General features: G+C 32.0%; 3 protein-coding genes across 3 annotated transcripts; 1 reads left to right on the forward strand and 2 right to left on the reverse strand.

The window, feature by feature from the left end:
- The first annotated feature begins 810 nt into the window (after positions 1–810).
- On the forward strand, positions 811–23,464 carry LOC132755547 (merlin-like). The gene is made up of 15 exons (XM_060746427.1): positions 811–1,084; positions 3,197–3,325; positions 4,912–5,118; positions 5,460–5,611; positions 6,855–6,930; positions 7,302–7,436; positions 13,714–13,788; positions 15,339–15,452; positions 15,925–16,047; positions 17,490–17,621; positions 18,125–18,210; positions 19,545–19,653; positions 20,153–20,307; positions 20,955–21,114; positions 21,618–23,464. The coding sequence occupies exons 1-15, from the start codon at positions 971–973 to the stop codon at positions 21,666–21,668; spliced, it is 1,818 nt and encodes a 605-aa protein (XP_060602410.1). The 5' UTR covers positions 811–970; the 3' UTR covers positions 21,669–23,464.
- Positions 8,509–10,233, reverse strand: LOC132755544 (uncharacterized). The gene is made up of 4 exons (XM_060746419.1): positions 9,953–10,233; positions 9,764–9,836; positions 9,194–9,544; positions 8,509–8,963 (listed from the first exon to the last, which is right to left on the reverse strand). Exons 1-4 carry the CDS (start codon positions 10,151–10,153, stop codon positions 8,704–8,706), a joined length of 885 nt encoding a protein of 294 aa, XP_060602402.1. The 5' UTR covers positions 10,154–10,233; the 3' UTR covers positions 8,509–8,703.
- LOC132755543 (uncharacterized) lies at positions 10,219–13,227 on the reverse strand. Its single transcript, XM_060746418.1, has 6 exons — positions 12,774–13,227; positions 11,901–12,073; positions 11,441–11,643; positions 11,122–11,257; positions 10,701–10,865; positions 10,219–10,544 (listed from the first exon to the last, which is right to left on the reverse strand). The coding sequence occupies exons 1-6, from the start codon at positions 12,880–12,882 to the stop codon at positions 10,320–10,322; spliced, it is 1,011 nt and encodes a 336-aa protein (XP_060602401.1). The 5' UTR covers positions 12,883–13,227; the 3' UTR covers positions 10,219–10,319.
- Positions 23,465–24,024: the final 560 nt, after the last annotated feature.

Below are 24,024 nucleotides of genomic sequence, written 5' to 3' on the forward strand. Positions count from 1 at the left end.
GTCAGCCATAACGATAAAACGTATTTAATTCCAATTTTAAATTAATAAAACAGACCTTTATTACACCACTTCAGTAATTATGTTAATATCTTTAATGATTTACTTCTTCATATTACTACTTAATTAGGACAAACATTGTTTTCTTTTAAATTCCGTTGCGCCAAAAAAAAAAATCTCCGTTGCGCAGACAAAATGTCCATTTCGCCGTCACACAATCCTTTACAACATCAACATTGCAGCTATTTGATTATTTGATATACGATTAAGGTTTTTAATTTTTTTTTTAAATTTATTTATTCAAATAACATTGGTGTTAATTAATTTCATATATTAGTACATACGTTGTGCCGATTTTCCAAACTTATCTCCGTTGCGCCATGACATTTCCATTTCGCCAGGCATATATAATCCTTCAGTGTAAACATATACAATTTATGAAACATTTTAAAACATACTTACTTTATAGTGCTAAACAATCATTTTAGATTCTCAAATATAGCATATTGACTTTAAAAAAAGGCGTTGTGTCGGTTTTTTTCTAAAAAATATCTCCGTTGCGCCATGAAATTTCCATTTCGCCAGACATAAAACCCTTCAGTGCAATTAAACATATACAATTTATGAAAGATTTTAAAACATACTTACTTAATAGTGCTAAACAAATCATTTTAGATGCTTAAATATAGCAAATTGACTTTAAAAAAGGCGTTGTGGCGGTTTTTCTAAAAAAAAATATCTCCGTTGCGCCCGTTGCGTCCGTTGCGTCAAAAAATCTCCGTTGCGTATTTTAGTGGTACCCGTTTTAGACGCTTACAATTTGCAAACATTTTAAAGATAGTGATGTAAAAAAAATAAAAAGTTAAAATATTTGTTGAAAATACCTTAATACGCTAAAATTTTAATATTTCCGATGAATAAGTTGTACTATTTTCGAGTTGATTTTTAAAGAGCTACCATTGAAAAGGTAATCATGCCGCTGGTAAACATGAAGAAGGCCAGCAAAGCGGCAGCTAAGTCATCCGGAAAAAGTTTTTCTGTCCGAGTTCAAACAATGGATGCAGAGCTTGAGTTCGCAAATATTGAAGTAAGAAATAGAAATAATAAATATGTACATCACTGCAGTATATTTAAAAATTATAGATTGTAGGTAACAATCTGTTTTTATTTAGGGCTGCAAGGATACACCAAAAGTTTGATCCGATTCGATTACAGACACCCCGATTCGATTTTTTTTGCGATTCGATAGGTTCTACATGTGTAATTACTATTTAGTCTTCAGTTGAAAATTCTGGTTATTTGCTGTAAAAGTCAGTAGTCCTTGACAATTTTTTATTATTAAAGTGGTTTATTTCAAATTTATATTTAGAAAACAATTCTAATCAAACAAACTATCACAATAATTAATTTAATGTGATTAGTAATCTTATAAATCTGACTTTTTCTGAAACTAAAACTAGGCTTTTTATATACATCAACAACAGGATACTTCTTTCTTTTCATGTGTCATGCACCACGGCTTGTATTAAACAGAAGCCATGGTTGCATCAAGTTAGTTGTACCACGGAGCTTGACATTCTATCAATAATTGAAAAATATAAGCAAATTATTAAGAAATAATGGCAAATATACCTCTTTACACAATAAATAAATTATTGATAAGTAATAAATACGTTATTGATAGAATGTCAAGCTCTTGTGGTTGTACTTACCAACTTCGGACATGACGCGCCGGCAAAGCATATCTTACATGTCACAAGCTCGAATTTTGAAAGTTCGGGTCGGATGAGAGAAAATGTTGTTGAAACATCCCCAGCAGGATTAGTAAGATTCTCCAGATCCTAATGACGTTTCACTAAACATTTAATATGAAAGTAGGCAAAGCCTTTGAACAGGAAAGTCGAATAAAAATATTTGTTCATTTTTTTTATTTTACATAATTTTCCATTTTAAAAACAGCATTTGGTTTTTTATGTACTGCTTCCATCTAGACTGATCCCCAGAGCACTTCATCTTGGATGGACACCATAGTCATGATAGTAGGACAGGGAATTAAAATTTATAGATAATGTGTATTAGAAAGACAGTGTCAGGGATTTACCAACCCTTTTTATATTAGGGGTCCATTGGACGCAGGATCTATAAAAACAGGGGTCCACCACAAAGTTTTGGGAGTCCACTCCCAGACAATTTTCGAAATTGCTGACTGCTCACAGAAGAAGTATACTAAGATTGCAATATAAATGACTATTGTAAACAATTTTAGATTTATTTCTCAAACAAAAACAAAAAACAGCTTTTTAGTATTTTGACTAGAAACATTCGTTCATTCGAAGCTCTAGTGTAATCACTTGTATCTACCTAACCAGACAGACCGGAATGTTGTGTCACTTTTCTGTTTTGTGGATTGTTAGATGATGTACTCGTTCAGTTACAGGTGACGAGACAGGCTCATTGTCATCTCATTTTTTTTTCGGACCACCCCCACCCAAAAACTTCTTAAGCCATCGTTTAAATTGAAAGTATTATCATAGTTAAAGGTAACAACCGAATGCTTCGACTGATAATAATATCCGGGACACGTGGGTGCTCATTAATGATTGGTTGGTATTTTGAATGCAGACATTAACTAGCCAATAAACTGACACGTTACTATAAATACCAATTGGTGATTCCCATGACCTTCACCAGTCACCACTAACCAAAACATTTTAGATATCGTAAAAATACGGAAAGAAGAGTTACTCTTAACAATTTTTGTGTGGTCACGATACTAAGTATTTATTTTAGAGTATGGAAATGACAGGTACTTTAGACAATTTTCTGCGTCCATGTGTACGAAGAATTTATTTTTGTGCGTACAGGATGGCATTTTATGCGTATATGACGCAGGATCCTGCGTCCGGTAAATCCCCGAGTGTGTAAATAATTTTTTTCTAGACATGTTAAAGTAAATAACAAGTGCAAAGCCAAGAAAACCAATTAGGAGGCTGATGAACGTCTTTATATATTTAAAAAGTAATATGAAAAAGGACTTGTTTAAATTTTCAGGATAGTAAAACTGGTACCAGTTGGCTATATGACATTTTATTTTTATTGACAAAGCTTGATTGGCTATGACCATAAAAATTGTGAATATATCTTGTTATGAATACATTAAACTTTTTAAATTAAATTTATGAATTTTGTTTGTTTACAGCACAAGGCATCTGGCAAAGAGCTGTTTGAACTGGTCTGCAAGACAATTGGTCTAAGAGAAACATGGTATTTTGGTCTCCAGTATATTGATTCTAAAGGCTATATAGCCTGGCTAAAGTTTGATAAAAAGGTTTGTTCATTACATAATTGCTTTTACCTCACCTTACAATATTTATGAGACAAATCTTAGACTTTCTGTTAGTAGGCCCTTGAAATAGTACCCAGCCATGGGAACATATTTTAAGATTAAGTTAAGTTAGCTGCAACAATGATATGCATGATGATGATATAATGGTTTAGAGATAGGCTCATCTATAATAATCAATGGTATAGAGAAATGGTATTGAGAAAGGCCAGTTTATAATGGTGTAGAGATAGGCCAGTCTAAAATGGTATAGAGATAAGCCAGTCAAAATGGTAAAGAGATAGGTCAGTCTATAATGGTGTAGAAATAGGCCAGTCTACAATGGTCTAGAGATATGCCAGTCTATAATGGTGTATAGATAGGCCAGTCTATAATGGTGTAGAGATAGGTCAGTCTATAATGTTATAGAGATAGGTCAGTCTATAATGGTGTAGAGATAGGTCAGTCTATAATGGTGTAGAGATAGGTCAGTCTATAATGGTGTAGAGATAGGCCAGTCTATAATGGTGTAGAGATAGGCCAGTCTATAATGTTATAGCGATAGGTCAGTCTATAATGGTATACAGGTAGGTCAGTCTATAACAATATACAGATAGGCCAGTCTATAGTGGTGTAGAGATAGGCCAGTCTATAATGGTAAATAAATAGGCCAGTCTATAATAGTATACAGATAGGCCAGTCTATAATGTGATAGAGATAGACCAGTCTATAATGGTATACAGATAGGCCAATCTATAATTGTTTAGAGATAGACCAGTCTATAATGGTAAAGAGATAGGTCAGTCTATAATTGTATAGAGATAGGCCAGTCTATAGTGGTAAAGAGATAGGGCAGTCTATAATAGTATAGAGATAGGCCAGTCTATAATAGTAAAGAGATAGGTCAGTCTATAATTGTATAGAGATAGGCCAATCTATAATGGTATAGAGATAGGTCAGTCTATAATTGTATAGAGATAGACCAGTCTATAGTGGTAAAGAGATAGGCCAGTCTATATTGGTATAGAGATAGGCCAGTCTATAGTGGTAAAGAGATGGCTCAGTCTATAATGGTATAGAGATAGGTCAGTCTATAATGGTATAAAGATAGGCCAGTCTATAATGGTAAAGAGATAGGTCAGTCTATAATGGTATAGAGATAGGCCAGTCTATAATAGTATAGAGATAGGCCAGTCTATAATGGTACAGAGATAGGCCAGTCTATAATAGTATACAGATAGGTCAGTCTATATATTGGTATAGTCTGACATGCAAGATGAAATGGTATAGAGACAGGTTTGTCTACATGTTGGTCTGAACAGTATGCTGTTGGTAGCTGAGTATTGATATTAAAGCCTTTGAACAAGCTACATGTATATACATTTTTGAAAGAGGAAAAGTCTTTTATAAGTGCAAATTTTCAAAGGGTAAAGAGTCCATTTCATTGTCAAGAGTAAATTAGTTGACACATTTAAAACATTGTAGCAGGTGACAAATGGACAAGTTTTATGACTCATATTTAAATCTTAGCGTATTACTAAATATACTCACAGTATCTACATATGTTGTACAACATGTATCATAATTGACAGGTGCTGGATCAAGATGTACCTAAAGAATCTCCTGTAACATTTTTGTTTCTTGCCAAGTTTTATCCGGAGGATGTTTCTGAAGAGTTGATTCAAGAGATTACCCAGCATTTGTTCTTTCTACAAGTGAAACAGTCCATTCTCAACATGGATATATACTGTCCACCTGAAGCTTCTGTCTTACTTGCCTCATATGCAGTACAGGCAAAGGTGAAAACATCAATATTTATATAATTGTTACTTTATAAAGTATGCAACAAATAATTTTTTTATGAAAGAGCCTAAATCTAAACTAAGTTCTGTCTATATTCTTAAAAGATAGATGTATATTGCCTAAATGAAAAAGTATAACATTGTGAAGTTAGTTTATAAACATATTTTTGCTGAATCAAGTCACTTGTAAAGCAAGTTCTTAGAACTTACACTGACCTTGCTTAGTGTTTTTAATGAATTCTTTACATTTGTTTTGTGTGCAGATAAAGATTAAGTTGTAAGTTGTAGATTTTGTTGTGTATTTATATAATTATAATAGTAGTTGTGTTTTACTATAGTATGGTGATTATGATGAGGGAACATATAAACCTGGCATGTTGGCCAGTGAAGATCTACTACCTCAAAGAGTTATAGATCAGTATCAGATGACATCAGAAATGTGGGAAGAGAGAATAAAAACATGGTATGCTGATCAGCGAGGATTTACAAGGTAAATTATTTACTTGACATATTATAGACAGTCAAATTTAATCAATAACAATTTCTTATATATCTTAGTTGTAGGACTTATATATGGTATGTATGTTTAAATGAGATAATTGCTTTTGCAAGTGAAATTATCATTTCAATGTAAAATACCATGTTGAATTTGTAAATTCTTGCATTAATTAAGAGATTTAAATATCATGTATAAAATAATTACTTAATTAATTTAATTACTTAATTAAGGAGTATTTCTGTAGACTGAGTTCAGAAATTGATTTTTTTATGATAAATTATGTGAATCATAGTATGGTGCCTGTATGATGTAAATAGTAGTTTTGCTATGTTTGGTGTATGGTCAAAGTTTATTAGATGTCGTCAATCACTGTATTCTGATATTGATTATTCGAACCCATTGATTATTTGAAGTAATATTCCAGTCTCCGGCAATTCAAATAATCAAAGTCGTGCGGTATCTTCAAATTATGACACAGGCTATGATTATGTTTTTGAACTACCAGTTTGACTGAGCATTTCTAGAAGTAAAACATCTGTAATATATTACATATCATACAAAGTATTAGAATCATATTTTCCATTCACACAAAATTATAACTGAATTACCTAAATAAATATAGATGCAAGAGAGATAACTTCTTTAAATTTGAATTATTGACAACTATTATTGTAGTCTGCTACTTCTGTATATTTGACTTAGTTGTGTGTAAAATTCAAAGGCACACTATGCCTCAGAATTGAATAAATTTCAACTTCTTTATAAAAGGCAAACATTAATTTTATAACAATTAAATAATGGTTTAAGAGCATGTTAGATTCTTATAAATTGAAAGAAATAGGGCTAAATGAGAAATTATTTGTCATTAACGTAGCAAAATGTAAACAAAGTAGTATTTTGACTTCCATACAAAATACTTAAATCACTGTAACTGTACTATCTGCCAAAACTTTCACATAGGCAAAAGATGGTTCAGGTAAATGGCCAATCACTAACCTTTTAGAAATTAAAACAGGACATAATGAATAAAATGCTTTTGAGAAATAAAAGAATAATGCATTTCTGGGGCATAATGGGCCTTTAAACTGGTTTTATATTCATATGAATATTTCTGTATTGTAAAAATACATTTCCTATACATCCTTTTAAAATAGCCTGTCACATGTGGACACCTTTGCAGATTTTGAACAACCATGTGTTTTGATTTTTGTTTCATTAATGAATGTGTTTACAGGAGTGAAGCACAGATGGAGTATCTGAAGATAGCACAAGAATTTGAGATGTATGGTGTCAACTATTTTCAAATCAAAGTACGCCTCTTTACATCCATCTTTTCATCTGGCTAAAGTAGAAAATTAATTTTAAACTTACTTTATCATAAAATGTAGTCTCAATAAGTCAACTAGAAGAGGGACTGACTGACTTTACAATCTGAGATGTTGAGATGGGTGACCATTGTCTATATAGTAAAAAGCCCTGGCACACAAATTGTTGGGCTACGTATCTATGCTTTTATATTACATTGTTGCTTTTATCACTCTGAATTTCAAAATTTAATTGATGAAGTTAATCGATATTTACATGAAACACCCAGAAGTCCTTTTAATTTGATCATTTTCTGTATGAGAAGAGACATGTTTGAAATTTTGAAGAATTAATATGACTTTTTTTATGATTTCAGAATAAGAGGAACACAGATTTATGGCTAGGTGTCAATGCTCTTGGTTTGAACATATATGAGAGAGATAACAGGTTGTCACCAAATGTCACCTTTCCCTGGAATGAAATAAAAAACATCTCATTTAAAGATAAGAAGGTGAGTCATAAGTTATATACAGCTGTCATTGATGGGTTTTTTTTGTATCAATATATAGAAGCCAATTATCAGCGATATATCATATTTATGTAGAAGGTACAACACAAACCATGTGAATATGTATTATACACTATTATCATGTTGATATTGTATGCTTGTTTTAGTCATCACAAATACAAGATGGTTTTTGTGTGTGATTATTTCTCATTGACCTCTGTAAATAAATTCTGTACTCAAGCTAGCCAAGAAAAAGGAAATTGACTTCTATCTTCACACATAAAAGAAAATTATTGCCTTAGAGAGTGAAAAATGGGTGTTTGAACTGTATCTATATTGAATTGTGAACTTATTTAAAGTCAAATGTCAAATATCTATGTTATATTGATATCCCAATATTCAGTGACAGCCATAACTTAACATATATTAGGATCTAAGTTTATTATCAACAGTCTTTTAAAAAATATACTAAATCTCTTTACAAAGACATTAACAACTAAATGTAGATATCTTGTAAGTAATTTTCATGTGTATATATTCATATATTAATTGTATTATAAAATATAACTTATTTACATTATTTAATAAAGAATTTTGAATCTCATATAATACAATATGTGTCATAATTTTTGTTACATCACTAAGAAGGGAAGACATTGTAAACTTTTTAAAAAAAAGACACAGAAATTTTCAGAAATACATATAGAGTGACAAATTTTTTATCTTGGTTTTTGGATATCTATCTCCTATGTCAGGGTAAGTTTATCACTTGTGAATTGTTATGAACAATTAATATTCATGTACAAATGAACTTAATACGAGTGTATGACATCTAGACCCCTTGACACCTCGACCCCTTGACACCTCGACCCCTAAGACATCTCGACCCCTGACACTTAGACCCCTTAGACACTTAGACCCCTTAAATATACCGGACATTTCGACCCCTTAATTAATGTATTGTTATATTAGGAAAGTCCGTGCTTTTATTAAATAAAACACAAAGTAATGACTAGGTTAGAACATTTTCAGCCGTTTATTAATCATTTATGTATATTTTTTACAAACACAGTAACACAAATAAATATACATATACACACATTACATACACACATTACATTGAAACAACAATACATAGAAAACGCAGACACTATCACTTTATTTATATACATGTATGTAAGAACTACATTATTTACAATATATACACTTTTTCAAACTGTATTTGTGTATGTCTTATTGCTCTACAGCGTCCAATAACACACTTCCTTGTCTAGAAGTTTCCGTAGATCGATCCTATTTCTAGAAGGAACTCCTCACAAACAACATCATGAGCGTCATACATGTCCCATAGGTCCATCACCTTTGCGTCCATGTTTCTGTTCACTTCCCTTCGATAGCGACCGACGCCAGCTTCCGTGACCAATTGTAGATGTATGTTCACTAGCTTCGCCTCTTGCAATAGTAACGTAAGAAGAACATAGAAGGGAATCACGCCCCGACCAGCCTGGCTATTAAGACGTCTATGCCATCCTATAAAAAATAACAACGTATATTCAATATAAGCAAACGAACCAAAAACAGTTTACATAAAAATGTGCAAAATAGATTCACCAATGTCTTTATATTTTATTTTTGCGTCACAATTCAATCATTATGTTTTATTAAGAATTATTGACGACATTGTCTGTATAAAATTAAAATATTATTTTACTTAATAACTCTTATTTTTATATTAAAAAGATAACACAAATAGAGCATACCCTCTGTTTCGTTGTTGGTACGAACAGTCTGTCTGTAGACGGACCATTCTTCTGCAGACCACAAACTGTTCTCCAGCCATTGATCATTCACGTACTCGAATAGGTCTACAAGCGCTTGAGAGCTAACATCAACTTTGTCGAACAGCTTCTTGAATGCTCTTGGTATATCACTTCCAGGCAGGAACGGTAGAGCCAGTAGTTTCCTAATAATCTGATGTACACCCTCTATGTGTCGATATGTGGTCATCAAACCTAGCTCCTGTACTCGTCGCTGTATCGCCTGTGCCCAGTGAAAACCGCATCCTTTGAGACTGGCACCAGGAAAGATCTGTCGTAAGGCTTGCCATAAACCTGAAATGTACTTTTTTGTTATGATCTAACGTCGTGCCGAAATATCATATCAGATTATGTAAACTTTAATTTTTTAATAGTGTATGCAATTAAGAAATCATTATTTATTTTTTTCAAGCATTTATCAATATTCTTTTTAATAATACGTTTATGAATAGAAACAAGTCATACGGTGTTATTTGTTCAAATTAAATAAATAAGTGATCAAATCAAACCTACCGGCTTCGAAGTCCATAGTAAAGCGTTCAACCACCGGCGCTTCATCCATGATATCAAGAAGTTTCTCCAATACCTGTATTATAAAATATTCATATTGATATACTGAAATATGATGAACTGCAATTGAGTTAAATACAATTCAAGTGAATTTCATTCATATTAGGAATAATAAATGATTGATATACTAACAGCAATGTAGTCTTGCTTCCGCCGACGAGACATCATCACAAAAAGAAGCGGTACTTGTTTCATTGTCTCTCCTTTGCGTAGAAAGGCATGAATGCTCCATAATTGCCTAAACGGCTTCCTGACGACTCTAAACGTACCATCACGATACCACTTGCGTGCTCTTTGAAGAAGTTGTAGCTGATCGTTGGTTGCAAACATCATATGACGCTCGTCTCCGACGTGGACATCACCAACAAGAAACTCTTGACCAAGGTAGTCACAGTCAAACTGTAGAAAAATTTAACAGTTATAGAAAATGTAGAGATCAATATTTATTAATTTATTAATTTCATTTCTTAACATTCATTATGATAATTCCATTGATATTTCACAATTGGTATGAAATATTTGAAGGAAAAAAACAACTTGCCTCAAAGTCTGTTAACGTTGTGGGTTCTGCTGGCCGGATCTTCTGTCTTGCTCGATTTACCTGTCTCAACATGGAGTCTGGGAGAGGTAAACCAAAATCACCTTTTCCGAAAGTTTCGGCAATGTGTCCGCTTATAACCTTTCCTGCTGGGGCATATACGTCTTTCACAGCATCTTGTTTTATCTGTAAATTAAATGTTATTATTAAACACTGTTTTCGGCGCCTGTATCATATTTCAACATTTATGGTAAAAATATATTTTTTCATGAAAATGATGTTTATTTTCTTTTGGGTAAAAACTGATACAAAGTTAATATGTAATAAAAATGTCGTTCTTACGTTTCGTTTGAATATAACTCTCTTTTTCATTAACGGGTCCGATGAGTGATTGTGAGGCCCTGGTCCTCGCGAGAAGATGTCGCCTCGCTGTGTCACGCTGGCGTAACAAATGTTTCCCGGCCTTCGTTGACTACAACGCCACTGAGTACTGGATTTTGTCTGTCTCTGAAACAAATCACATGTAAAGAGTGCATTTTCGCATCTAAATTAATTAAAATATCAAATGATTATTTCTACTACAAAAACTATGTATTGGATTATTATTCAATTTATAAGAAATTTTCTCCAGTATGATTTTGACATACACTCTATATCGTTCCTTGCACAGACCATTTTGAATAAGGGAAGTTCGTTTTTACATAAGACATTTAGATTAAGTAAACATTACATGTACATGAAAAATTAGTCATTTGTTACACACCTTAACACAGTATGAATAACCATCAGATGATACAAGCTTCTTCTTTTTCCGTATGGAACCCTCTTCTACAACCTCAAACTTGATCATATCATTATCTTCTAAAACCGTATCGGTCAAGGCCGGATCTTCAACTGACCTGTTATTTTTTAATACAAAGGATATGTTAGCATGCTTATATGAAGAAATCGTAGATATAATATATATTGCAAAAACATTTAAAAAGTACACGAAAATACATATACACACGCAGATATATTTACTTGATATTTATTCACCGTGATAAGCATTTATGTTAATTAAAATATTTTCAATGCATTACCTGTCAGTGACATTTGACGTATCTTGCGCATGACGTGTAACGTCGAATAGATCTCTATCCGTATTTTCATAACAAGTTTCTGGTGTAACAACGTAAGTAGCATTCTGTATGTTCTGTGTCTCACCGGCAGTATCACTAGACGTGGAACCAATACTATAATCCAGCAGAAATGTCACATGTCTGTTAACGTCTTCACTCGAAGTCTAAAATACACATTTACGTTATGCATTTACCTATTTACTTTAAAACAATTCATACGTTTCACTATAACATGGACAATTACTAGTTGTATATTTCTTTAATGGCAATATATAATGTCATATACGGGAAATCATGTACGTATTTCTTAAATACATGTAGCATTGATATCAACGAAGAATAATCATTACATCCTTAAAAAATGTTATTCTATGTCATGATTGTGAAGTAAAATAATTTATATCAATTCAATTTGACAAACCTCAATCAAAGTAGAATGCAATGCGGTCCCAACAGCTTCCGAAATTGAATGATCAACGGAATTGTCATGATCAGGTGTTGCTTCATCTGAAGGGGCGTCACTACAAATACTACAAGTGAACTGTACGACGCTTAAACGTTTACGTGCCTTGTAATAATCTATTCTGCTGATACCTGCAAAATACAAATTTTTCATCTGATAACAAAATTTAAAAAAATAAAATTATGTTTTTATTGATAATACATGTATATACCTTTCTAATGACCGATAATCGGATTAGTATCGGCACGCGCCGGTGTTAATCCAATTACGTGTCACTGAATAAACACATACATGTAATACCGATAATTTGATTATTTAACGGCACGCGCCGGTGTTTATCCTATCACGTGTCACGGATTAAACACATACATGTTAAACAAGCACACGGGAGATGTATGATGATAACTTATTTGTCATTTTCATTTTTTGTGGTCAAAATATGTTTGCAAGTGATTAAATGTGTATCAAAAATAAATCCTTTATTATTTAATAATTTTATTGGATACAGTTTGAAGCACACTCATTCTAATTTTCACTGTTGCAAAAATGAAATTTTAATTGTTTTAGTAGTGAGTCATATATATTTTTGTAAATATCTGACATACCAAGTCAGTCAATAAATATATCTTCAACTATATCATTTACCTAAAATTACTGATAGTATTTTTTTACTTTGATAATTATGGGGTCAGCTTCCGTTAATTATTACGCAGTCAATAATTACATTTCCGTTAACTATTACACACAATTCAATATTTCTTTTAGTATAAACTTTCATTGCCAATGTATCATTATCATAAACAATAAACTGAAAAATGAAACATTACTAACCAGTGTTGCAGGTTCTGTGTTGCACCTTCTCACAAATGACACATGTGACGGCATGTTGTAAAGGACGAACAGTCTCCTCGCACGCAATACACAAAACGGACATTATCATTTAATAAATTATCATTTAATAAAGTAATATGATTATGAGAAATATACACACAAAAAAGTCTGTAATACTATTCCTTCACTATTTATGAGGCAATATTAATAGGAAACACGCCTAATTTTAATAAAACTGAATTGATGTAGAAAATACGCGTTTTTATGTATATCTTCACAAGTTTGAGTAAATGGTATGAATAAAAAATGTGTGAAAGTAATTAGCAAAGACTTTCTTTAACATCAAAGATTATTTGTTACGCACGATGTTATATATCTAAAAAATGATTGTTACTTAATGCGCTAATGACGTAATTAGAAATTAGCACCATTACATTAAACCACGGGACTTTAATCCGATTTTAGTCAATAATTAAACAAATAAAAACTGTGATTTGTTTATTAATCACCAAAATTAAATTTAAAAAATGTAAATTTTGCAACTAATATTTAAAAAAAAAACATATAAATTTAAAGAAAAAAATTAAATATTATATAAAAGTCTTACAATATTTTCAAAATATATTTATGGTTCTTTTAAAGTCCAACATTTAAAACAGGGGTCGAAATGTCTTAGTCAGTAGGGGTCGAAAAGTCATCTTACAAGGGGTCTAAGAGTCAAGGGGTCTAGATGTCATCTTAATATCCTAAGGGGTCGAGAAGTCAAGGGGTCTAGATGTCTTACTTCCCTTAATACATATTTAAAAGTGATTAACTGAAAATGCTCTGATTTACATTTTACCCAAATGTCTTTGTAAATGTATGATAATAGTTTAATATTGATATAAGTTAAATTATATGTAGCAAGGACATAGTGTTATAATAGTTTTCCTTGTTTCAGTTTGTGATTAAAGCTATAGACAAGAAGGCACCTGACTTTGTATTCTATGCTCCAAAAATCAGGCTGAATAAATTGGTATGTTATGAGTAGGAGTTTTCTTTTTGTGGTCTTTAATAAGCAAAATAATGAGTATAAAAATGATGAGTATATTTTCTGAATCCTCATAAAACTAAGAAGTGGTCTTAAAGGAACTTCACTGAGGTCTCTAAGCCCAAAATCACAAAATTTGAAATTCATCATCAGTCATTTGGTTCTCTTAAAATGGTAAAAATGTTTAATAGATAATATGTAAATACACTAAACAGCCCATGAGGTCATCCTCCAAAAGCTGACATGTTGCCATATGACCTTTACAAATTACAGTTTTGATGTGACTTTAAACTCAACAAAACAATCAGGTCATTTACTATACCACAGTTTACGAGGATTGATAAAAAAAGTTCTTGGCCCGGTGTACTTCCGGTATTCAGAGAACCCAACAAATGGTCTTACATTTCAAATAATCACCCTCTACATCAATGCACTTTGCCCACCTGTGCTCCAACTTGTTTAACCCTTCAAAATAGAACTCTCTATTTTGGTCCTCAAAGAACTCATTGACCGCCTCCATGACACCTTCATTGCTTCCAAAACGTCTACCACGAAGCTTGGTTTTCAGTTTCGGAAACAGGTAGAAGTCAGAAGGGGCCAAGTCCGGAGAATATGGGGGATGGGGAAGAATTTCAAATCCGCAGTCAGTTGCAGCAGCCATCGCAACTTGGGATGTGTGAGCTGGCGCATTGTCGTGCAGGAGCAGAACGCCTTGAATCAGTTTGCCCCGCCTTTTACGCGTGATTTCTTGACGCAGACACAGAGGGGGTGAGTCAGGGTGCTTCCACTGCATGTTCTGGATTCTGGATCAAAGAACCCATCTAGGGGAAACCTTTTACATGCCATAGACATCAGTCAGAATTGCCTGAACTTAACCAAAACTTATATCCACTTCCCTAGCAATGCTTCGCAGGTCTCGCCTTCTGTCGCATATGACCAGATTGTGCACAGCTTCTGCAGTTTCATTGTTGGTGGCCTCTTTTGGCCGACCAGGCCGTTCATCATCTCAAATGCTCTCCCTGCCCCTCTTATATTTAGCAGCCCATTTTTTCGCAGTGCTTCCCAAGTGTATCCATGAAGTCTTCATGGATTTCCTTGTTGGACATCCCTTTCTGCACAGGTACTTAATGACAGCTCTTATGACAACTTTCTCCATTTGGTCTAAATGACGCACCCATCTACTGATCAAAGTGTGTTTTATGTTACTTAATCTGTGTAAAACCACATGTAACTCGGTCAGTAATTTTCAATAAGATATCAGTATCGACGTATCGTGTGTAAATGTCATGGCTAGAAGTATATCGGGCCGAGAACTTTTTGATCATACCTCATATATATGCACATTACACTGTTATAATAAAGTTTTATGTAATAGAAAGAGCATTGAAACAACTTTTATTAACATTATGTAACTGAAGTATGTCGCTGTTCCAGAAAGTACAGTTTAATAGCATTGATAAAATACTTTATTGTATGACATAAATGATTTGTAGATTATGTTATAGATGACAGTTGACATGATGATATAATTTCAGATATTAGAGTTATGTGTAGGTAATCATGAGTTGTTTATGAGACGTCGTAGACCTGACTCTATGGAGATACAACAGATGAAAGCACAGGCAAGAGATGAGAAACTTAGAAAACAGGTATTATACATCATACTTACATACATATTTATGTTTTACCTTTAAATATCATAGTCGGCAATATAATCACAACAAGTTGTACAGTTTTTGTGTTTTAAGAAAGTTAACACACATCATTGGAAGCGATCAAGAGAAAAATGCATCAAAAGTTCACTGTGATTGAAGATTTTAAAATTTGGAAAATTACATTTTGCAACTTTCAACTATATTGAGGCATTAGGCTAAATCATGCTGGGTTTGATCTTTATTATTGTATAAAATAAACAACTTTATAAATCTTGTATATATGCTTTTTGTTTGATCTTTCACAGCTGATAGTCATAAAATGGATGAGAAAAGAGTCTATAAAAGTGAATATGTTGTGCTGTCTATTTCTATACTGGTGACATTTTGTCATACTATACTGGTAGTAGTGTTAACATTATGATTTTGTTACACAATTGAAGCACCAAGTTCTGCTAACATATTTTAGATAGAGAGAACAAGATACACAAAGGAGAAACAGATGAAGGAAGATGCTTTGAGAGAGAAAGAAGAATTAGAACGAAGATTATCACAGTTACAGGACGATGTTAGAATTGTTCAAGATTCTCTTGTTAGTATAATGTTTTTATAATGTACTAAATGAGGGTTTTTACTTATTGGTATTGTTACCACGTATTTATTCAGTGTAGCCAACTCAAGATATTTTCTGTTTATGTGTTCTGATGGTGGTTGTGCATTATAAAGTAATTTATTTTACAAAACCAAACGTTATGTGTGAATATTCTTTACACCTATATGAACTTTTTAATGAAACTAGAAATGTTTGTGTGTAACACTTGTTTATTGTTTGTGGTTTAATGTTAATATGGGTTCATGTGTCAGCACTAGTCTTTAATTAATACATTGTTATACTACAGTCACAATATTAATACTTAAATTTTTGTGGTATACAAAACATAAATTATCCTGGAACGTCTTTTATAAGAGTTTCTTGTACTAAAGTCTTGACAAACCATTTTTATGCTCATATACTGTAGACTATTTAACAAAAGGAAAGATAAAGTATAATGTTTTATTGAATAAGAGATGTTTTATTGTATGTTATATATTTATATAAGGGAACAGTTGTGGTATTTTATAATATGATACAGGGAAATGTTAACATATGTTATTGTATGATATATATCAGGGAAATGTTGACATATATTATTGTATGATATATATGAGGGAAATGTTGACATATGTTATTGTATGATATATATCAGGGAAATGTTGACATATTTTATTCTATGATATATATGACGGAAATATTGACATATATTATTGTATGATATATATCAGGGAAATGTTGACATATTTTATTGTATGATATATATCAGGGAAATGTTGACATATATTATTGTATGATATATATCAGGGATATTTTGACATATTTTATTGTATGATACAGGGAAATGTTGACATATTTTATTGTATGATATATATCAGGGAAATGTTGACATATTTATTTGTATGATATATATCAGGGAAATGTTGACATATATTATTGTATGATATATATCAGGGATATTTTGACATATTTTATAGTATGATACAGGGAAATGTTGACATATTTTATTGTATGATATATATCAGGGATATTTTGACATATTTTATTGTATGATATATATGTGGGAAATATTGACATATTTATTGAATGATATATATGAGGGATATTTTGACATATTTTATTGTATGATATATATGAGGGAAATGTTGACATATTTTATTGTATGATATATATGAGGGAAATGTTGACATATATTATTGTATGATATAAATGAGGGAAATGTTGACATATGTTATTGTATGATATATATGAGGGAAATGTTGACATATATTATTGTATGATATATATGAGGGAAATGTTGACATATATTATTGTATGATATATATGAGGGAAATGTTGACATATATTATTGTATGATATATATGAGGGAAATGTTTACATATATTATTGTATGATATATATGAGGGAAATGTTGACATATATTATTGTATGATATATATCAGGGAAGATCGGAGGAGACAGCTGAGTTGTTAGCAGAGAAGGCAAGAATTGCTGAGGAGGAGGCATCTCTTCTCTCACAGAAAGCTAATGAAGCAGAAAATGAGAAAAATAGAATTAGATTATCTGCAATTAAGGTATTTATAACATTATAACTTTATACAGAAACACATCACAAAACTCAGGTGTTAAATGGTTAAATGCCAGTTTGGTTGTTAAATGTTTTCACATGGGGCGTAAGAGAGTGGGGTGACCTATTGGTAAATGAATATTGGTTGGTTCCGGGAACAAATTTCCAAGTGTGTCTGTAAGCTTATAGCTTCTTACACAAACCCAAATAAATCAGTACAAACTTACACAAGACATGGTATTCAAGAAGAGGGTGGCTTCAGAACTAATGTGCGATATCATATATCAGTTATGCATCAATATCTTCATTTTAATAATAAATATCTAGATACTGTTCTGTATATTTGTACAAAACAAAAAAGGGGTTTACCAGCCAGATATGCTAACATAATCATTTTTAGCTTGACTTTTTAGCTCACCTGTCACAAAGTGACATGATGAGCTTTTGTGATCGCTTTTCGTCAGGCGTCCGTTTAGCAATGTTATAAATCAATATAATTTCTATTTATAGACAGAGGAGGAGAAATTAACAATGGAATTAAGAGCCAGAGATGCTGAATTCATAGCAACAAGATTGTTGGAAGATTCAGAGCAAAGGTATACTAACTTTTAGTTGTACTGACCTTGTTTGATATGATATTTTTGTTAAACTAATCATTTTTGACATGACTTTACAGTTATACTAGCCATGGTTGACACAATTTTATAGTTAACTTACCTTGTTTGACATGATTTTTTGTTACTGACCTTGTTTGACATGATTTTTTGTTACTGACCTTGTTTGACATGATTTTATAGTTATACTGACATTGTGTTACATTGTTTTATAGTTATCTGACCTTGTTTGACATGATTTTATAGTTATCTGACCTTGTTTGACATGATTTTATAGTTATCTGACCTTGTTTGACATGATTTTATAGTTATACTGCCATTGTGTGACATGATTTTATAGTTATCTGACCTTGTCTGACATGATTTTATAGTTATCTGACCTTGTTTGACATGATTTTATAGTTATCTGACCTTGTTTGACATGATTTATATTTAAGCATACATTGTTTGACAATATTTTTTGTTTTTATGACATGAGTTCTTCAAAATATAAGATTGCTAACAATGTTCTAGAAAAAAGAATCATATATTTACTGTTGGAAGGGGATCTCAGATACCCACTGTGCATTATTTAAGGCACAAGGGGTCACCTGAGTAAATCAAGAGGTCTTCTTAATAGGAACTATAAACTGATTAATGTATAAACAAAGCACAATTTATTTATATATATAAATCAAGAATGATTTTTTTGCCATTTCATTTTACCAGTACATTATTTACAGAAACCATAAATTCAGTTCACCTCTATCTCTGTTACTAAAAATGATGCCATAGAATATACATGTAAATACATGTTTTATTTTATGCTTACCTTTAGGAATTTGTATAATCAATTTGCCCTGCACACAGCTGTCAAAGAAAGTGTGATGGGTAATATAATAATCCTTAATATGCTTGCAAGTGATACTAGTATAGAAACTTTCAGTAAATTTCACTAATAACAATATCACTTATAACAATATACACCTTATAAAGATGCTGTTGTCACATTCCCAACTCTTTGTTTTCAAATTGGTTGCTATTCAGATATAACTGTATAACTTCGGCGGTCCCAAAGAAAATTGTAATGAGCTGAGTTTACTGCATATTTAAATCTATTATTATCACTAATGCTAGTTCTGAGCTTACAGCAGGGCAGTAAGATCAAACAAAATCAGTAGGGCTAGAACAAAGCTTCAGATTATATAGACGTGCAAGCTGATCTGATCTCAGACTAATGATATAGGCTTAGATTCAGACCCTCTAGTACTAGCATTCTGAAGAGTTGGTATTTTATTATACAACTTAAAGAAATCTTCAAATTTGTTTGACTGCAGGGTAAGAGAGGCTGAACAATTGAGAGAAGAGTTACGACAAGCTAAACTGGAAGAAAGATTGGCAAAGGAAAAACTCCTTGAAATTACCAGAGGATCTATGGCATATCCTGTAATTACTTTTCTTTATTCTCACAAATCTATCTGCATTCTTCTATATGAGGAAGCATATTCTTAGCTGACTGAAGTTTGGTGGTTTAATACTCATGTGGCTGCCTGATCCGGGCCACCAAAAAGGGCCACCTAAAGATTTCTAGCCAAAGACCTGGAAAGTTGTCATGTCAACAGTACCAGTTTGACTTTTAAACAGATGTAGTTCATATACAACTATTTAACCTCAGGATTTCAATAATACTGTATTTGTTATAAAGTCTGTATAGTGGATGATTCTCAGAATAAAGAAGATCATAATTGATTTGTGGTTCAGAATGAACAAGCCATAAATAAATCTTGATTTTGATTAGAATGGTTAAATATTATCACATTTTTACAATACTTCTTGTTGTACACTGTTAACAGCATAAATGTCATCCCTAAATGTTAATTGTTGAGATGATTTCAGACACAAAAACATTATATGAAAATAACCAGACATGATTGCATATTTATAGGAAATGTTTTCAATACCTAACTTGACATCTGACCTAGCGTCCCATTTGACGTTGTCACCAGATTTAGGGCCGAACGAGTCGACTACAGAAGCTAACTGTGATCTCCTAGCAACAACAGATATGGCACAACTCTCTCTAGAAATAGAGAAAGAAAGGTGAAGATTTTCTTCTTTCTTATATACAACCATTAAAGATCCTAATAGATCTAATGGTTACAACTTAAGAGAAAATACTAGAGTATATGCTTTGTATTAAATGTTTGAGCTTCACATTTAGGTTGTTAAGTAACTGAGCTATGTAGGGATAAGTTTTTGTCTGTTTTGGACATGCTGCAACGTTCATCAGCAAGGCATGTTACTAGAAATGTTTGTTTATATCATGTTGTGAAATGAAATTTATCTCATATGCTAATATAATGTCACTGACCTTTGTAGCTTGACTATTCAAAGGATAGGGAGAGCTTTTGTTCTCCCCCAGATGTCAGTGTCACACTTTGGTTATGTTATTTCCATGGTATCTCCAAAACTATTAAAAAGAATGGGCTGAAACTTCACACACTCATTTAAAACACATTCCAAGGCTAATTACTCTAAATGAATTTTGACAAAATTATGGCCTTTTTTTTTTAAACTTAAAAAATTCTACTTTATCTAGGCTCTTGTTTTACTATCAAGCACAGAGAAAAGTTGAGCACACTGTCCCACAGACAGCTCTTGTCAGTACCTGTTGTTGATTTATGCAAAGGCAAGAGAGCTTTACATGAGATAATGAATTTAAATGTTTCCTCTGATATCTTTAACAGAGTGGAATACACAGAAAAATCAAAGAATTTATCAGATCATTTAAGAGAACTAAAGACAGAAATAGAGGTATTGAAGAAGGAAGATACAGAGAATATGTTAGACAGACTACATGAAGAAGGTGTACTGAGAGGGGAAACAAAGTACTCAACTTTACGCCAGGTAAGACACACACAGGTTCATACAAATACTGACACAAACAGTATGATTGTCTGTAGCCTTACAGGTCAGCTGTTATTTTACATCAATGATTTCATTTTGTTATGTATGCCTTGATGAAATATGGTAGCTGCCCTGAACTATAAATTTTGTTGTAAACCAGGTTTGCATTGGCTTGTTCAGTGTTTGTTTCTCAACTTATAAACTTTAGAAGAAAGAAAGTTTTTGTAAGTACAAGAAGTAAGAATTATGTTTTTCCATATGAATAAAAGATAAGGGATGAATCGAGACCCGAAAACTTGTCTGGTTTTAGGGGTACTTCACATAATAGAGTTTCACTGTGTAATTGAAAATAAGCTTGTTTAAGTTGATTTAGTTATCTATTTTTGTATCACTTTATCATATAGTACATACTAGATAAATTTATATACTGGTTATATGTTTGTTTTAGTTATTCAATTTTTGATTCAATGTTAATTTTATTTATTAATTTCTGTTACTTACAGGCATCATCAACGAGTACTCAGTCTAGAGTGACCCTGTTTGAACAGTTGTGATATAACAGTAAAGTACATTAGTGTGAGCTAGCAGATACCTTGTTCTTATTGCCAGTAATCACTTCATGTAATATTTCAAGGAGGTATCTTCTGTAATACAAGTGTGTCTGTCTATGTGTTGGCATTATGTAACTTATAGTCTGTGATCAGTATACATGTCATGTTTTAATATAACTGCTATATACAGTTCCAGTTGATCCACATAACCTAGAATGATGACCTGTATAAACGTTTATATACTGTAGGCCCTCATTATCTGATATATGTAAATGTATGAACAGAGGTCTATTTTACCTAAGAACAATGTTATCTTTGTATATTGTTTTGAAAGAAACAAAGATAAAAATCACAAGTTAAAAATAAATATATTGCAATATAATAATGGTGTATAAACTGAGACAAGGTTTGAGGTCTTGTTTTCTTTTTATTACAAGACTAGTGTACCTCCTGCTTGCCCACTCATGTATTGTAAATAAAAACACTTCAGCCTTTCCTTCTCTAGTATACGTCAATATCAATATATGACTTTTTACCTAAAACTTGAATAAAAGTTGAATACAAAGTATAATTATCTTTAACTTGTGATTATCTTGTGGTAATATATCAAATGTAAACTTTATAATTGATTAATATTCTAATCTAACAAAAAAATGAAGAAAACTACCACATTCTTACAGAATCATCATTTAGCCTTAACTTTGCTTTATGTATGGTTATTGTTTTAAGAAAACTTGTCTGAAATGTTCATGAATGTGTTACATATATTGAGAGAAGAGTGTTTTACTATTACTTCTTGCAATTTTATAACTCTGTGTATAAATGTGTTATATGTGAAACTTTATATCACTATGTCTTCCATTGCTACTTTTGACTGCCATATTTAATGTATATACATGAATACACTGTTTTATAAGTAATGAACATTGCTTAAATGTGCAGGTTATTTGTCCTTTTTTAGCTTGATTATTTTAGAGAACAAATTTGGCTATTGCTTTAGGTATGGTGTTGTTGCTTAACATTTGTTATATTTTTTCATTTCTTTATACTTGGTCACAAAAATTATTTGCGCAAGACCTTCAATAGATCTGACTTAACTTGTCCTTGACACCTTCAAGTGGGTATTTTTCACCTTTGCTTGGTTTTTGCTATAACTGGCTATAACTTTGTTTTTCACAGATGGATTGTCTTCATACTTAGTCTCAACAAGCTTTTGGACATGACTTTTAAGTAGACCAGACTGAATTTGACCCTGATGGTCAATATATTGTTTTGTTGTGTTGTTGTTTTTTTTGCTATAATTAGCCATACATTTGTAATAAATTAATGAATTGTTCCCACAAAGGACACACTAACCCTTCAGACAAGATAGTCAAGAAGATTGAATTGAACTTTACATTGACATTCAAGGTCAAATTATTGAAATTTGCTTAAAGTAGCCATAATTTTGTCAAGTTTTAATGGATTTGATTTATACTTAGGCAAAACAACACTTCTTATCATACCAAATGTTGCATAATTTAAAAATGACCTTGACCTTTAATGGCCTTGACCGTGAAGGTCAAATATTTGCTGAAATAGTCTTAAATTGTTTATTAATTTACAGGTTTTATTCATACTTAAATAAAACCACACTTATGAAGAAACTGTTCTGTTTAATAATTCTAATATGACCTTGACCTTTAAATGACCTAGACCATCAAGGTCATATTAATGAATTTTGCTTAAATTGTCATGATTTTATTATCAATTTACAGAAGTGTGTTTTTTCTCTAAAATATCAATACTTTTTACAAAACTAATATAATAAATAATTCAAATAATGACTTTTACACACATAAATGAATTCAAGGTAAGGTTATTGAATTTAGCTTAAATTATATTTTTGTTATTAGTCCCCTACCGGTTTAACCGGAGGGGACTTTAGGTTTACCCTCCGTCCGTCTGTCCGTCTGTCTGTCTGTCTGTCTGTCTGTCTGTCTGTCCGTCTGTCTGTCTGTCTGTCTGTCAGTCTGTCAGTCCGTCAGTCCGTCAGTCCGTCCGTCCACAAAACTGGATCCCGCGATAACGCAAAAAGTACTGAAAATATTTTTATGAAACTTGATATATGGATAGATGGCAGTATGGAGATTATGCACGTCTTTTTTTTTTCTTCCTATGTTGAAAATTCTGGTTGCTATGGCAACAAATAGTCTGAAAATATGGCAAATTTAACACATAAACTGGATCCAGTGATAACTCAAAAAGTACTGAAAATATTTTTATGAAACTTGAAATATGGGTAGATGGCAGTCTGGAGATTATGCACATCTTTTTATTTTCTTCCTATGTTGAAAATTCTGGTTGCTATGGCAACAAA

This window comes from Ruditapes philippinarum, unplaced genomic scaffold (assembly GCF_026571515.1).
Source record: "Ruditapes philippinarum isolate M1 unplaced genomic scaffold, ASM2657151v2 ctg2558_1_1_1_1, whole genome shotgun sequence".
Lineage (NCBI taxonomy): Eukaryota > Metazoa > Mollusca > Bivalvia > Venerida > Veneridae > Ruditapes > Ruditapes philippinarum.